At 53.8% G+C, this 14,951-nt stretch overlaps 9 protein-coding genes and 1 non-coding gene across 10 annotated transcripts; 4 read left to right on the forward strand and 6 right to left on the reverse strand.

Moving 5' to 3' along the window:
• Nucleotides 1-17: 17 nt before the first annotated feature.
• POSPLADRAFT_1129326 (hypothetical protein) lies at nucleotides 18-954 on the forward strand (the record flags this gene model as incomplete). Its single annotated transcript, XM_024483832.1, has 3 exons — nucleotides 18-380; nucleotides 427-526; nucleotides 578-954. The coding sequence occupies 3 exons, from the start codon at nucleotides 18-20 to the stop codon at nucleotides 952-954; spliced, it is 840 nt and encodes a 279-aa protein (XP_024343742.1).
• Nucleotides 955-1,210: 256 nt separating this feature from the next.
• On the reverse strand, nucleotides 1,211-1,778 carry POSPLADRAFT_1051110 (hypothetical protein; the record flags this gene model as incomplete). The annotated part of the gene is made up of 4 exons (XM_024480122.1): nucleotides 1,211-1,300; nucleotides 1,359-1,527; nucleotides 1,589-1,694; nucleotides 1,751-1,778. 4 exons carry the CDS (start codon nucleotides 1,776-1,778, stop codon nucleotides 1,211-1,213), a joined length of 393 nt encoding a protein of 130 aa, XP_024343743.1.
• Nucleotides 1,779-2,242: 464 nt separating this feature from the next.
• Nucleotides 2,243-3,133, reverse strand: POSPLADRAFT_1175666 (hypothetical protein). The gene is made up of 3 exons (XM_024488371.1): nucleotides 2,878-3,133; nucleotides 2,508-2,803; nucleotides 2,243-2,453 (listed from the first exon to the last, which is right to left on the reverse strand). The coding sequence occupies exons 1-3, from the start codon at nucleotides 3,101-3,103 to the stop codon at nucleotides 2,337-2,339; spliced, it is 639 nt and encodes a 212-aa protein (XP_024343744.1). The 5' UTR covers nucleotides 3,104-3,133; the 3' UTR covers nucleotides 2,243-2,336.
• A 517-nt stretch (nucleotides 3,134-3,650) lies between these two features.
• On the forward strand, nucleotides 3,651-6,881 carry POSPLADRAFT_1164209 (hypothetical protein; the record flags this gene model as incomplete). Its single annotated transcript, XM_024487808.1, has 9 exons — nucleotides 3,651-3,988; nucleotides 4,040-4,498; nucleotides 4,557-4,714; nucleotides 4,771-4,887; nucleotides 4,943-5,406; nucleotides 5,458-5,574; nucleotides 5,634-5,810; nucleotides 5,864-6,270; nucleotides 6,333-6,881. 9 exons carry the CDS (start codon nucleotides 3,651-3,653, stop codon nucleotides 6,682-6,684), a joined length of 2,589 nt encoding a protein of 862 aa, XP_024343745.1. The 3' UTR covers nucleotides 6,685-6,881.
• Nucleotides 6,882-6,944: 63 nt separating this feature from the next.
• On the reverse strand, nucleotides 6,945-7,828 carry POSPLADRAFT_1042246 (hypothetical protein; the record flags this gene model as incomplete). The annotated part of the gene is made up of 3 exons (XM_024478069.1): nucleotides 6,945-7,207; nucleotides 7,288-7,508; nucleotides 7,683-7,828. 3 exons carry the CDS (start codon nucleotides 7,826-7,828, stop codon nucleotides 6,945-6,947), a joined length of 630 nt encoding a protein of 209 aa, XP_024343746.1.
• A 489-nt stretch (nucleotides 7,829-8,317) lies between these two features.
• POSPLADRAFT_1051114 (hypothetical protein) lies at nucleotides 8,318-9,052 on the reverse strand (the record flags this gene model as incomplete). Its single annotated transcript, XM_024480123.1, has 1 exon — nucleotides 8,318-9,052. One exon carries the CDS (start codon nucleotides 9,050-9,052, stop codon nucleotides 8,318-8,320), a length of 735 nt encoding a protein of 244 aa, XP_024343747.1.
• A 202-nt stretch (nucleotides 9,053-9,254) lies between these two features.
• POSPLADRAFT_1127019 (hypothetical protein) lies at nucleotides 9,255-10,058 on the forward strand (the record flags this gene model as incomplete). The annotated part of the gene is made up of 4 exons (XM_024483582.1): nucleotides 9,255-9,414; nucleotides 9,469-9,548; nucleotides 9,606-9,693; nucleotides 9,745-10,058. The coding sequence occupies 4 exons, from the start codon at nucleotides 9,255-9,257 to the stop codon at nucleotides 10,056-10,058; spliced, it is 642 nt and encodes a 213-aa protein (XP_024343748.1).
• A 1,656-nt stretch (nucleotides 10,059-11,714) lies between these two features.
• On the reverse strand, nucleotides 11,715-11,823 carry POSPLADRAFT_t18. The gene has a single exon. It is a non-coding gene; the product is annotated as a tRNA-Leu (tRNA).
• A 588-nt stretch (nucleotides 11,824-12,411) lies between these two features.
• Nucleotides 12,412-13,238, forward strand: POSPLADRAFT_1072108 (hypothetical protein; the record flags this gene model as incomplete). Its single annotated transcript, XM_024482485.1, has 2 exons — nucleotides 12,412-12,892; nucleotides 12,948-13,238. The coding sequence occupies 2 exons, from the start codon at nucleotides 12,412-12,414 to the stop codon at nucleotides 13,196-13,198; spliced, it is 732 nt and encodes a 243-aa protein (XP_024343749.1). The 3' UTR covers nucleotides 13,199-13,238.
• Nucleotides 13,239-13,510: 272 nt separating this feature from the next.
• On the reverse strand, nucleotides 13,511-14,928 carry POSPLADRAFT_1037800 (hypothetical protein). Its single transcript, XM_024477271.1, has 7 exons — nucleotides 14,811-14,928; nucleotides 14,674-14,753; nucleotides 14,511-14,620; nucleotides 14,355-14,448; nucleotides 14,121-14,276; nucleotides 13,926-14,075; nucleotides 13,511-13,877 (listed from the first exon to the last, which is right to left on the reverse strand). The coding sequence occupies exons 1-7, from the start codon at nucleotides 14,884-14,886 to the stop codon at nucleotides 13,809-13,811; spliced, it is 735 nt and encodes a 244-aa protein (XP_024343750.1). The 5' UTR covers nucleotides 14,887-14,928; the 3' UTR covers nucleotides 13,511-13,808.
• Between the last annotated feature and the right edge of the window lie 23 nt (nucleotides 14,929-14,951).

Raw genomic sequence — 14,951 nt, forward strand, 5'->3', positions numbered from 1 at the left:
TCTCTCTCCTAACCCCCATGTATGCGCAGGTAAAGGCCCCGCGCATACGCTCGCTCATCTCCGAGTCGCGCCCAGAAGAGAACGAGGTGCGCTCCGAAGCGCAGTTCCAGCGGCTCGTAGCGTCGCGCTGCGACCTGCCCTCCGTGCCGAAGACGCCGCGTGCCCCCTCAGACCGCGGGCGCTACCCTGAAGAGGCGGATACTGAGGAGCCGCAACGCGAAGACACGCCGAGTGATGACGATGGTGACTTCGACGACTCTGTGCCGTTCTCGTACGTGGAGCCGATCGGTATCGCGAAGCCGGTGACGCCTGCGCAGAGTGTCAACGGGGACGATATAGGGATGCTAGAGAGTCCGGGAGGTATGGCTATGGATATCGACGTGGTATGTGCTCCTTCGATGGTTAATGGATTGTCAAAGTTGAAAGCAAAACCTACAGGCGTCATCTATGGGTTCTCCTATCATGTCTTCATGGAGGCATACACCACCACCAACGTCGTCCGTTGCGCGCAATAACAAACGAAAATGTGTGTCCCTTCATCCACATTAATTTGATCCATTTTTGACATGCGGTGTAGTGGACGACCGATATGACCCATATCCCACCACAAAGCGGCGTGCAGTATCTCCTTCCATCAGTCATCTGCGAGAGAGCCAGTTGTCGCTGTTTAACCCACGTACTCCTGTTGGTACCCCGCGTCTCGTCATGCCAACCCCCATTCCAATACCGACAGGACCAAGTTCTGCCACCTCTTCACCCATCGTTGGTCCATCTTCATATTTCTGCCGCGGACCTCACAGCGCCCTGTCCAGCCCAACTTTACGCGCACAGATGCTCTCTAGCCCCGTGCTCAGACCCATCCTGCCCCGGCCGCGTCGGCAGGGAGATATGGATCGGGAGGAGCGAGAGATCGATGGTGCTGGCGAAGGCGTCGGTGATCTGACCCTGGCTTAACGTTGTCTTATTGTACACTGATCACGCCGGTCTAGACGGCGGTGAACACTATCCCTTCAGGCTCGGATCGGATGCATCTCGTTGAATTTTCTCAACGCTTTGTCGTGCTGCGTATGTCATTCGTATCTATCCTATTGTAACACTAGACTCGTAACATAGCGTATTGTCGCTTCGTCATCATTCACCTTATTTGCATTCTTGCACCGCCCCGCATCTACTGTGCGTGTATACGTAGTGGTCGTCTGTGGATGTATAACTAGCTGCCTCTGTATGTTGTGAAGGAGTATGGGCTGATCAGCAGGGGGATATGATGGTGCTCGTCGGGGTTGGAGACTTCGAAGGTGATCTGTCCATGCGTACTAATCGTCTGTTTCCGAGGATTCAGGTGCAATCACATAACTCACCTCGACCCAGGGATAGAAGCACTTGCGCCCGGTACTCTCGAAGTACTCCTTCGTCTTGAAGACAACCTTGTATAAAGCGCCAGCCTTCAGTTTAGCGCGCTGCTCCGCATTGTGTTCTGCCGTCGCCTTCGGCCAGAGCTGCATGCACCGGCCGTCGGAGTCGGTTTTTCTGAAGAGATTGAAGAAATCAATACAGGAGACTATCCGCAAGCAGCATGTATACTACTCACCCCTCAGCGAAAGGTTCGAACATGGAGGTGCTCTCGGCTATCGTATGGTACTCCTGCACTGTAACCTGGACGCCTGCGGCCGGCTTGCCGAGTGAAGAATCGAGCACTGGGCAATGCACCAATGTTCGCTAATATCGCTGGCTTTAGGCATTCCAAACGCACCATGACAAGTGATAGGTGATTTGGACATGATGGGTGTTGAGGACAAGCTGTAGGTCATACCGCCTCGAGCGAGATCAACTTTGAAAATGACGTCGTATCTCGATCGCCGATATACTGATCGTATCCCCCCACCCATGCGGGTAGACAGAGACACAAATGCAGTCAGTCGCGTAACAGTCGTTGTACAAGTCAAGTAACCAGGGGCTTGCAAGACGGTATATTAGGTGCCTCCGGCATCGGTGAGGCACCCACTTCATAAATAGACAATCTAGAGCAAGCACGTCGTGACCTCGAGATTGATTTATATGTGAGGAGCTTGCGGGCGCGGTGGATGGACCCATCAGCTGCTAGATTGATCCCTACGCCGCAGTAATCCGCAGACTAGCTCCCGTATGCACGGTGAACCTCACTGACAATGTCATCTGTATAGTTGAAGTATATTTTCAATCCGCCACCACCAACCTATGCGCAGTGCATCCTGGCCGTGAATCTAGACCGTCAGAATCCTTTGCAAGTATGAGCACATGTCATAGACGGTCATTAGGTCATATCGGGGTATACAAATACACGCCATGGACGGAGGGCACTACAGCGGCGTGTCGGCGTCCTCATTATCCGCGTTTATCCGCAGTACCTTCACCCATTCACGATAGTTGAAGTTTCCTTGCCGGTCGGTGAAAGGGCCTTTCAAAAGCTTATCGATCTGAGGCCAACCAGGTCACAGTCAGGAGCAAGACGGATATGAATGCAGACACACCTCCTTCTGATCCATTCTTTCCCCTACATCGCCCAACCACTTCCGGATCTCATCACACTTCACAAGTCCTGAGTCGTTCTCATCGAAGCACTCGAAGGCCTCGAGCAGCTCGGCCTCAGTGTCGAAGTCATATAGGTGTTCGCCCATCATGGTGAGGAACATGGGGAAGGTGATGCCTCGGTCACCCGACTCGTCCGTCTCAAAGGATGGTAGCCGGGAGTGAATGCCACTGCCTCTTCTGTTCCCAGGACGGTCTGCAAGGAGGTCGTCGATCATTGTCTTCGACGGCGTGATGCCTGCACGCCACCCGGGACGCGTGCAGACGCGTGAATTTAGCTCCCTCGGCAATCGGGTTCAGCAGACAACACACCTAAACTAGTGAATATGTGCTTCAGATCCTGTTCACTCACGACGCCGTTGCCGTCATGGTCAATCAAGGAGAACGCCTCGCGGAATTGCTGAATCTGCGGTGGAGAGAAGAGCGAAAACACGCCCGAGGGCTCGCGACGCTGTCGTGAACGTTGAGACTTGGAGCCCTTGGAAGGTGTCCCTTGGGGCGTGATGTTCGGAGAGAGCAGATCTGAATAGCGCGACATCACGACCAAAACGACTACTGAAGGGTTTACAATAGGCCAGAGCTCGCCCGCTTCACTGGTTCAGGTTGAACCCGCAACAGACGCTCGTGATATGCACGTGAACTCATAATGCGGGGATTCGCATTGGTAGCGAACCATGTTTCTACTCACATGTGCACAGTTTTTGTGATGCAGACACCCAAAAGCCGAGTCTCTGAAGTAGCACAAGATGAAATCAAGATGATATCGACAAGACAATCCGCTAAACAAGCACTATGCCCACGGAAACGCGTGTGCCAGGTCGCCGCTCGGGCCATCGTTATATTTTCAGGGCAGAGTGACATGTACTCAGACAAGGCAGCCATGAAAAACAATAAATGCAGCACAACAAGCGATCGGAATGTGATCAACGATCAGCTAGTGCCTATGACGACGGCGTTGAGTGCCGTATTTGGGGGGCAGGCCAAACATGAACACACCGAGCGGGGCGGTCCGAGAGAGCTTGTTGAATATGAGCACAAGGCGTCCGAAGCAGCGTGAATGAACGCCTCGGTCCCCCTACCCGGCCATGTCTACCTCGACAGAACTGTATTTGCCTCCCGAGCTACCATATCCCATCAAGATTGCTGCTCATGCCGTCCGCATTTCCGACAACGTGGATCGCGGCACACGCCTCCTCAGCTATTCGTACGTCCATACTAGTCCTGCCGAGTCGGAACCCGAAACCCGGTTCGGAACGTGGGACTCGACCATCGAGGGGACCGTCGACAGGTGGGGCTTCAGGCAAGGCGAGACCGTGTCCGCTCGTAAGGCGAGGGACGCCGCCGCCATCTACATCATCGAGCCCTGCAAGCATGGCGTTCAGCTCGGCGGGCTGTGCTGCTTGTGCGGCAAGGACATGACAGAGTGAGCTCTTCACATTATCACCATTGGTTGTGGATTGACCACGCGTCACAGTTCTGACTACACGGGGTTCTCGAATACATCCCGTGCGTCGATACAGATGACCCACCTGGCCAACGGCCCACTGGTTTCCTTAGAAGAGGCGCAGCGCATTGAACGCGAGACAGCTCAGCATCTAGTCTCACAGCGTAAACTGTCCTTGATTGTCGACCTTGATCAGACCATCGTCCACGCCACAGTCGACCCTACGGTCGAGGAGTGGATAACAGAGGGAGAAGCCTGGGAGGAGCGGCAGGCAAAGAAATCTGAGTCAGCACAGAACAAGGAAGACTCGGATGGCACGGTCTCTGATGCAGACGACGAAGTGAATCCCAATTGGGAAGCCCTCAAGGACGTCAAGAAGTTCCGGCTTGGTCCTGAGGCTCTAGGTCAACCTAGCTTTCGCGGCCCAAGGAGCAAGGGAAAGGAGAAGGCAATTGATAATGAGGGGTGCATGTACTACATCAAGCCTCGGTGATTCTACCTCATTATATGTGTAGTGATATGCATACTGAAGCCTGTTGCTTTTCAGACCCGGCTGGAAAGAATTCCTGGAGGCTATGTCTGCCAAGTACGAGATGCATGTATATACGATGGGTACACGCGCATATGCAGAGGAAGTGTGCGCCGCCATCGACCCCGAGGGCAAATACTTTGGGGGACGGTTGCTCAGTCGCGACGAGAGCGGCAGTGAGTCACTATATGCTGATCTGTGATGATCACAATACTGAAAGTCGCCGCGTTAGGTCTCACGCAGAAGAGCCTGCAGCGGTTATTTCCCACCGATCAGTCGATGGTTGTCATAATCGATGATCGTGCTGATGTCTGGGAATGGAGCCCGAATCTCGTCAAGGTCATCCCATGTGCGCGCTGTTAGCTAGTCTCTATGTTGGCTGTGAACTCACAAATGGCTCTCAGACGATTTCTTCGTCGGAATTGGTGACATCAACTCGGCGTTCCTGCCCAAGCTGAACCCAATGGCACCCGCTGTTCCTCCAACACCTCCGCCGACGAGTCCAGACGCCGCAAGCGGCAGCTCACCATCAAGTGAAGCCGCGAAAGACTCGACACCTACCTCACCTCCCACAACCCCGTCGTCTCCTTCGTCCACAACTACTGCCCCCGCCGAGTCATCCTCAGCTGAGGAACTCTCAAAAAGCGAGATCCTCAAGCAGAACACGATGGCCCTGGAGGCTCAGGTCGAGGAACGTCCACTCGCCAAGAAGCAAGAGGCACTGCGGGAGGCGTCCACTGAAGGTCAGGCGAACGGTCAAATAACCCTGGCACCTGCGAACGGATCGACTCCCGCGAGCAGTGACGATAAAACCGTGCGGAAAGCTTTGCTAAAAAACGACGACGCAGAACTGCAGCGGGTGCAGAAGGTAAGAGTAACCCTTGTCGATGTTTGGAAATGTTATTAAATAGAAGGGCAGATCCTAGAGGAGATTCATTTACGCTTCTATGATGAATACGACGCTCGCACGCCAGATGGAGAGCAAGGGAGCAAGAAGGGCAAGAGGCGAACACACCTTGTTTCTTATGACGTCAGAGTGAGTCGCATCCTCGGTTATCGATAATCTCTTAGGATATGTGGTCTAACTTGTCGAAGTCGATTATCCCACGAATACGCATGGATACCTTGGAGGGTGTCCATATTTTATTCTCTAGTGTAATACCCCTCGATACCCGACCTGAGGCTACTGAGATTTGGAGGACAGCGCATCATTTCGGCGCCAAGTGCTACATGGAGCTGTCGAGGCGAATAACGCACGTCGTCGCTGCCAAGGTAACTCGTTCATTCTACTTTCACACGCATATATTCACCTTGCTTCCCGACAGCGTGGCACACAGAAAGTTGACGCTGCGAGACGCATGGGCGGCATTAAGGTCGTCTGGGTCTCGTGGTTCACCGATTCGATAGCATTATGGCAGCGGCAGAACGAGACGCCATACCTGATGGACCCGGACCCCCCGCCCCAAGCGAGCGCTGCGAGTCCCCCTTCGGATTCTCATCAGATTTCTTCTGATCCCGAGCCAGACGCAGATGACTGGGACGTGGAGCGGGCTGCCCCAGGCAAGGAGGGCCTTGAACTCGACGAGGTGGACTGGGACGAGATCAATGACGAGGTCGAAGCGGCTATGAATGAGAGCGATGACGATGGAGCGAGTGAGAGGAGTGGTATGCGGAGTGAGAACGTGTCCGACGATGAAAACGAATGGACGGACGAGTCGAACAGCATCATCAGGTTCGTGGGCACCTTGTGTCTAAAAATGTGATGATTTTGATGCCCTCTCATTATCTTAGTAGCACAACCTCGTCTCCAAGATTGAAGCGGAAACGGTTACGAAGCATCACACCTTCAGATATTGGGTTGAACGGGGAGGTCGATCCTGATATTCTTCGTTCTCGCCTCGCGAAGCGTAAGAAGATCGCCGCTGATCGTTCAGGGACCTCCAAGTTGAAGGAGGCTATCACCGCCGCCGACCTGGTCAGCCGTGAGCCGACAGACGACGAAGGTGCTCCTAGCAAAGTATCAACGCCGGCTAGATTAGAGGAAGACGATGAGATTACTTCTGATGAGTCCGACGACGGGGACGATGCTGGTATGGAGGATGACGACGACTTCCTTACGCGCGAGCTAGGGGAAGATTGGGGATAACAATCTGCTTTCTGCTTTTATTGCCACGAACAGTAACTTTCATCGCTGCGTCTTTCGATCTTCACTGCGCATCTGCATATCTGCCTGTTCTGTGTGTAGCTGATTGTTACCCTAGCTCTCGACTAAACAAACCTTCAGCATGTAGCGATTTAGTGTATATTATGTATATCTGCAACATAGAACATCCTCCTCGTCTCACCACATGTTGTGTCGTTCGTCCTACACTCCAATCATGTGTACTCCTGTGCTCTGCATGTCAATCACACGACCCCTCGTGTCTCCAGATCGAGTCTGTACAGCCGCCAGAGATCTTGTATGCTACTACCCGTCAGGTCCTGGAAGACGGCGTCGCTGTACTGCCGATCCTCGAGTCCCAGATTGAGATTACGAATGGTGCCCCGCCCGCTCTGAGCCTCGATCCAGCTCAGAAAGTACGCGGTTGACTCATAGCCCGCATCCCACTTTCTCCCACGTCCTTCTTTCCAGTGTGGCGGGCCAAGTCCTGCATTAAGACGAACCCAATCTGTGTCATCCACCGAACCACAAATATGGTCGTCAGTATTTCGAGGTCCCACAGTAGCGGTGACGGCGAATTTGGCGTACCCGCGATCCCCTCGATCAGGCCGCCGGGACACGTCCCCTTAGCATTGTACTGGAAGCAGTGCACCATCTCGTGTGTCAGCACACCCCGGATCTCATCTCGTGCGCGGGTGGCGCTATTCTCGATGTGGCTGAGGGCGAAGTGAATTTCCTTGTGTGTGTAGGAACCGGTGGTGTAGGCGACGCCTGGCATGTTCCTGAGGACGAGGCGGACATTTTGTACGCTGTGCAATGGTCGGTCAGAACGTGTTGCTTGCTTCGTACTGAAGGCATTCAACAAAGAGGGATAATGACTGATGGCGCAATCACGCTGCGGATCTCAGCCAAGAATGTCGGTGGAGCGGTGCCAGAGTGTGTAAGATTCTCCTGCCGAGACAGAGACGTAATAGGATGCTCACTTCAGGGGGACATCTTGAAGGGTAAACAACCAGCTGCAAACCGATACCACGGCCTCCCTGAGAGCCTCCTCGGGATTCACATTGGCGAAGAAGATACGCGTCCCAGGGTGAGACAAGTCCTCGACTCTGAGCTCGAAGTTTGGCATCAGCCATGTCGTGAGCGGCATGCGCAAATAGACCGGAGCATAAAGAGTCTCGTCGGCCGTGTTGTCGTTCTTGTCGTCGGACTCTAGGAGGACAGCCATATTGAGTCGTTGCAGTGTTCGTCTCAGCACTGGAGGTAAGCGCATGCAAACGCCGACGTAGGCCGGCGGGGGTACAATAGATGGCGGGTGGGATGGTCAGAGCGTGTAGCCATTAATCTCGGTGACGGTAACCACAACGGTTGCCATATCAGGATGTGCTGTGCGAATCTCAGATCGCTGTGCGCAAGCTCGTGAAAACTACCCCGCACCACCGATCGAGAGGCATGTGGGGAACGTGATATAGCTAGATCAACCCATGGATGACAGAGCAGACTCCAGTATTATTAGCAGCGCAGAATACAAGTATACACAGAATAGTCGGCAACGAATAGTATACAGCATAACCAATGTCCATGTCAAGTTCAGCTTTCAGTCCTCCTCGCACTTTCCTCATGGATGTCGAATCCCCGCGGCCCCCTCGACCTTCACAACCTCTTGTACCAACGCATCTCTCCCCTCTTCCAAGAAACGGATGTATTCCCTCGCCTTGAACAGGATGCCGCTTTTGCCTTTGCTCCCTCGCCCCCGGCCGCCGCTTCCCTTCGGCCGTCCTCGTGTGGGCATGCCAGTGCCTGGTGGTGCGCCTGCAGGCGCGAGCAGGGTCGTCAGCTGCATGTATCCATCGCGAATCGCATTTCGGCGCTTTTGCTCGGAGAGAATATGGTTCACTCTCTTTTGGTTGCCAGAGAGCAGCGGCTTCGGTCGTGCGACTGCGGTCGCTGATGATGCATTTGGCGGGACGGGTGTCTGCACTGAAGAAGACGATTCCGACGGGGATACAGACGGGGCTTTATTGCGGGATACGCTTGTTGTGGGGTCTATCTGCCGCTGCCCCATTGGCTGATGCTCGCCGACACCATCAGCGAGAGATGTCGCGGGCTGTTGCGGAGGAGCTGGCACCTGTAGTGCATCAAGGTAGGTGACACTGGGATCGACATCGAACTCCCAGCTAAAGTTCTCGAGGAACCCGAAGAAATCTGTCGCCTCGGATGGCGAGAACAGGTCTGCGGATGGAGGGAGCGGCGGGGGCGGGGGGAAAAGGTCGTTGGAGAGGAACGGCGGGGGGTTGAAGAACTGGACATCATCGAAGGCGAAGGACGGCGGGTGGTCGTCGGGGTGTGCCATGGTGCAGGGGGAGGAGAGCCCGGCAGGGACAGGACCGGAGGCCGAGCGAGTGGGAAATGGGGCGCCCGAGACGGGCCGAGAGCGGGAGGGGGAAGTGGGAAAATGCCCGGCAGAGGCCGGCGGGCGGAGGCGGCAGGATGGTCATAAGCCGTGGTGCCCGCTGCGCCAGCCCTGCCGCTCCGAAGCACCGCCCATCACCTCCATGTCGGCCCTCAGCGAGGCCTCCACGCCGGCCCAGGATACGGCCCCTCCGTCCATCGACACCCAGCAGCTCCAGCAAGCACACCTCGCCAACGACCTCCACTCTCAGGCCCAGGGCCTCTCCTCCGGCCCCAGCGCCGCCAGCGACAGCGGCCGCAAACGTGTGTAGCCTCCGTCCGCCGTTCTCCCGCCCGACGCTAACGTCTGTTTCGCAGCCAAGGCGCCGTCAGTCCGCCGGGCATGCACAGCTTGCCACTCCGGCAAGACCAGGTGCAGCGAGGTCCTCCCTTGCCAAGTACGTACTATCTCTCGCCATCGCGACGACGCTTGCCGATTGCGAGGCCCGCTGCAGAGCTGCCTGAAGCGCGGACTGGGTGATACCTGCGCGTACCCAGATCCGGACGCCGATCACGTTCAGCAGCAGCAGCAGCAGCCACCGCGTACGTCGCTCCCGCGATCACTATCTTACTACCGTAACCAGTGCCCCTCAGTTCATTCAGCCCAGGTCCCCTTCGTCGCGCCCCCAATGCCCTACCCTCCACCGCCGATGCACGGCCTCAACCATCCCAACTACTATGATTATAACAACGCATTCACTGGAGCATCAACTTCCACGTTCCGTCCCAGCAAACGACCACGGAATCTGACCGAGGAAGAGGCCGCCGCTATCACCCGAAACTTCACCCGCGGCGACTTTTTTGTCGGCACCAGCGCCCCCGTGCGCATCGACCCCCGCCTGCCCGTCAGGCTCACGCTAGCCGAGGGCGACCAGGTCCATTTCTCCATTGGAGAAGCTATCGTCTAGGACACTGTCTGTATCATAGTCACTCGCGTCTGTGGGTTCCATGTATTTTTGTGTCTTGCATGTGTGTTTTGCTTTGTTTTGCCAAATGGTGTTGATTCTCCTGTATGATTCATGGCGTCTATCTTGACACATGGAAACGGACGTCCCCGACTTTTGGTCCCCCCCTTGGTTCCGTGAACAAAATGAATGTTGTTTAATACCATGAGGTACACTCCATGACTTCACGACTCTATTTCGACGACGGCGATCGAGAACTTGATCAATCGAGGGCTGTAAGTCACTGAAACCTGATGACATGAGCTGCTAATAAGCATGTGCAGGATTTTAGCACATTCCTCAAATTTATCGGTCTCGTTAGAACAAGTACACTCAGGCCCCGGTCTTCAGGCTAGTAGTGGCACACGACTGACGGTGATCACAGACAACCTTCGAAGGCTCACGGATTCGAAGATCGGGCTAACGCGGTCTATACCATTGGTGTCCGTGTTGCGTGATTTGCCCCAGTGAGCTCCCCATCCTCAGAGTCAAAACCCTCAGCTTTCCGGCCTCGGAGCCCATAAAGCTAAGCTGCGCTCGTCCCCGACTTGTCCGTATTTTGTGCCGTATTTTGAGCACGGCGGCTCGAATGATACTCAGACATTTCCATCCAACTCGGAACCATGCCCGTACGCTACAGTATCCACTTGGGGGTATATTAGTCCGGGGTCCGTCTGGTGTTCCTCATTTGCTCTGTCCCTCGACAACATGATTGAATCCTTCGAGAGGGCGACCTTGATGGATTTGTTGTCCGAGTCACTGTCCTCTCACTCTCACATTCGCCCCCGTTGCCCCATATTTGGTCGGCGTGCTCGTATCATGGTTTTTATCCACGCTAATCTGGTGGACATCAGAAAGTACAGCGCTGTCACCTTACTGACTGCTCTAGGGGCTCGCTTGCTCATGGAGCCCACCCCCTTGCGCTTCTCAGTAGGCTCATTGTTGCTCGCGACAAAAGCACAAGTTCTCTCCGAGACCGCCGCTTTTTTTCTGCTCCTGTTATCCGCTTAATGCGTTCGACAGAGGACAGCCTCATTCGCGGTCGAATTCTGTAAATCGTCGAGGAGCCTGATAGAATGTCTAAGGAGTCTTGTGGTGGACTCACCAAGTCTTCCAATCATCTGGAAGGAGCCATCACCGAGTATGACGATGACGATACGGAGGATAACGGCGACGAGACGCAGAGGCACTCTTCTGACAGGAAGTGTGAATGCCTCGTAAGCCTTGACCTTGTACAACCTTATAAAACTGCAACAGCTATCGCTGTGCTTATCGAAGCCAAGTGGGACTGAGACCCTTATCCTGTAGTTCGTGTTTACTCATTCCGTAGTGGGAGGTGCAAGTATGTGTATTAGAGACCGTGTAACTGTTGAAATCATACTTGTATCATTTGGGTCACGCCAACGACAATTTCACACATCCCGGATTTCTTGCGCTGTTATTATTACTTATCCTTCATCTAATGCCCATGCTGCTCTATTATGACTTAACAAGTACTATGTGCCACTAGCACACGACGAGTGTTCTTCTTGTGTTGCAGTATAGGACCTTGGCAAGAGCAAAAAAACTCGTGCGACTTGTGATTGAAGCTTTACAAAAAAGTAGCGGCGTGGTGGGGGATGATGAGAGTGGGATTCGAACCCACGCCCTTTCGGACCAGATTGCACAATCAACCCAGGTTTGAGTCTATGCCTTAGTCTGGCGCCTTAGACCGCTCGGCCATCTCACCATGTTGTTATTGCAGACCAGTTACATCAGTATCACCAGAGCGGGCACGAGGATAGCCGCAACGTACCTGAATATATGCGATTTCCTCGAGGGATCGCTATGCAAAGAGGGAGGAGGCGGAGTCGTCGCAGGCAAGCCTGGGCTGCACAGCTCTGTGGAATAGCAAACTTTTGCAGGACCCACAACTCTTCCGGCTTATCGATCACTTAAGGGCAGACTTGACCATTTAACATCACGTGCGCGCCTCGAGACGCGTCTCTGACTCTCCGTCGGCTTCACGCTCCGCGAAATTGTGTAAAGGCCAGCCTGATTTCTGTTAGACGTGCTTTTCTTAGTCGTTCTCAGTTGTTCTCGCGCGGCGACACTTGCCGCTGGTTTCTTACGCGACTGCTGGGCATATTTCTTCTTCTATATCGACAATGTCCGTACACCAGCCGCTGCTGCCGCGTACATCCGGTCCTGAAGGACTTCCCATGGGCGGCCCCGTTGAACCCATCTTTTTGATATAGTATTGACAGAGCGCAGTTGACTCGCTCTGACTCGACCTCAAACTATTTATACTGCTTGCTACCTGGCGACCCTATCATCAATGTCTCATTCCCAACTGCATCCTCTACAGGTGAACCCTGCCACGGGCGAACCATATTTACGCCTGGGAAGCCCTCTCGAGAACATCATTCTTACACCGCAGCGGCCGAGTGATGTTGCATACAACGTGCCTATTCTGAACAACCCCGACGTTGTCAGGTGGCTGGAAGGCCTGCCGTACCCGTATACCCCATCGCATGCCGAAAGCTGGGTGTCCAGCGTCATAGAGGAGTCGGACGCGATCCTGCGTGAGCTCCGTGAGGCGAGCGCGAAGGATCCGGAGGCGCCTCTCAAGATTGTTGGAGGCTGTCCGGTGCGGATTTTGAGAGAGATTAAGGAGGATGGCAGTGAAGTTTATCTTGGCGACATCGCTTTCCGCAGGTGCGAATACCTGCACGTGGCTCACGAGGAGCGACTACGACTCTCAGAGGAGAATGCGCGGAGACAAGTAGGCGATCCTGCGCTGGTCTGGTGCATAGGGTGTATGTAGAAGATCACTCTCTGTGTCACTGTATTATCTGACCGTACGACGACCAGATTACCTTGCGAGTTCGCATCACGGCAGGGGCATCATGACGATGGCTCTACGCACGCTGCTGTCTGCCTGGGCGATCCCGAGGATGGGGGTTCGACGAATCCGTGCAGAAGTGTTCATGGGCAACATTGGGAGTGTACGCGTATTCGAGAAGAATGGGTTCGTACTGGATAGGACTCTGGAGATAGAATCTCCAAACTGCTTGGGGGAGATGATGCCTGGGTGTTACATTCTCTGGTGGGAGCATCCGTAGAGTCTAGAATTGGTATTTCTTCGCCGGTTTGGGAAGGTGACCGTGACTATATGTGCAGATGTTCTGCAGTGCGATCGGCCAGAGGGAGCCGATCATCGGGCCCTTAGTACAAACATGCAAAACGCCACGAGGTTAGGAACTTTCCGACGTAAACCGCCAGGACGCAAAAAAATCTAAACGCTGAGCTCTTGCTGTGCGTTTGTGTCTTGCGCTATGCACTCTGACAGAGCGTTTGGAGACAGGAATGGGGTCTGTTTTGCTCACCTGGCACTCCGTTACGATGTAGCGTGACGCCCTCTTGCATGCTCACATACTAAAGTCGAAGAGCTCGTTGCGAGATCCTACCCGTCAACACGCCTACTGTTTGGAAACTATGTATCTCTGACCCTCGTTGCTATAAAGCCTTCATCTTTCACAACCCTGCACTCTTTTGTTCTGTCGACACTTGTTGGCAGAATATGTAGAAGTGTCGAGTGCTTCCTGGTCGTTCTTGCATTACATTAATGCGTCCAGCAGATATCGACACCGTATGGAGTAGTCAGTCGATGAAATATTGTAATACAACCCTAGTGGGTAGCCATAATAACTCGGGTGGCATCAATCTGGCGCCTCACATGTCGCTAGTGGTCCTAGCTGACTTTCTCGTTGAGCTCCATGCACTGTAAGGCTCACGAACCATCTGTCCATTTGTCAGATGCAAATAGGCTTTGCTGTTGTTATCACCTACCAAGCGTGCAATGACAGGCGATTTTTTCCACGCAGGATTGTTCTCCCCCAGTGTGAATTCGACAACGGTAGAGAATCCGCAGCTCTGGTAAAACTCGGTATTGAGGACGTTCGACGAAAGTAAGGCCGTGACACAGCCGATGGAGTCCGCCTTTTTATGGGTCAGGAATGTTAAGTATTTGCAAAGGTTGCGTACCTTTGTAGTGACAGATGTTGCCAATGCAGTCCCATAACCATTTCCTTGCTTCTTAGGTGCTGTGGCCAGAATATATAGATGCATCATCTCCTCGGAGCGATTACCGAAAGCCTCCTTTTGCGCTTTCATCCATTTATCTCCGAGTTCCTTCTTACGCTGAAGCGATATTAGCAGCACGTCAGGGTATCGTAGATGATGTCGACGTAGGGGTACAATCCTAGAACGTTAACGTGCCTTGTTTTGTTCGGGGGTTGCACAGCCCATGTTGACCCTGCGCCAAAAGGCGAAGAGAAATTTGTGAAGCTTATCTTCTGGGCCTGGAAACTGACTGGAAAGGTCATGTCCGACTTCAGGACTTATAAGGGAGTCCCGGCGAGCAGAGAAACTCACATTGAAGCGACAGCATCACCGCCGTGTACAGTCAACGCACCGCGCACTCTGATGTCAGCGACGAGTTGCAAAGCGATTTCGACGCAGTGTAAGAGTTTCCGCCAAGTAGGCTTCCTCGTGTCAATCAAGAGCAGTTTTCCAAAGGCATAGCCGATCAACTCACTAGAGGACCTTGCACGTACGACACAATTGGGTCCGTAGCAAAGGCATCCTCTATATTCTTGACTGCTATAGGAATTTCGTCTGTCACGCCATAAGGTCAGCGCAATCTAACCAGACTTCATCACGGTGAATACCTACAGTATTTTAAAGGACGAACATCAGCGCCAGTGACTCGGATGTCTGAGCTCAGACGCGGCTGGGAAGCGACCTGCATGTCAATCACGGCTACGAGAGCTGGCTGCCACCTCCTGCTCGGACTAAATGTTTTTAAGAACACAG

Source organism: Postia placenta, assembly GCF_002117355.1.
Source record: "Postia placenta MAD-698-R-SB12 unplaced genomic scaffold POSPLAscaffold_1, whole genome shotgun sequence".
Taxonomy (NCBI): Eukaryota; Fungi; Basidiomycota; class Agaricomycetes; order Polyporales; family Adustoporiaceae; genus Rhodonia; species Rhodonia placenta.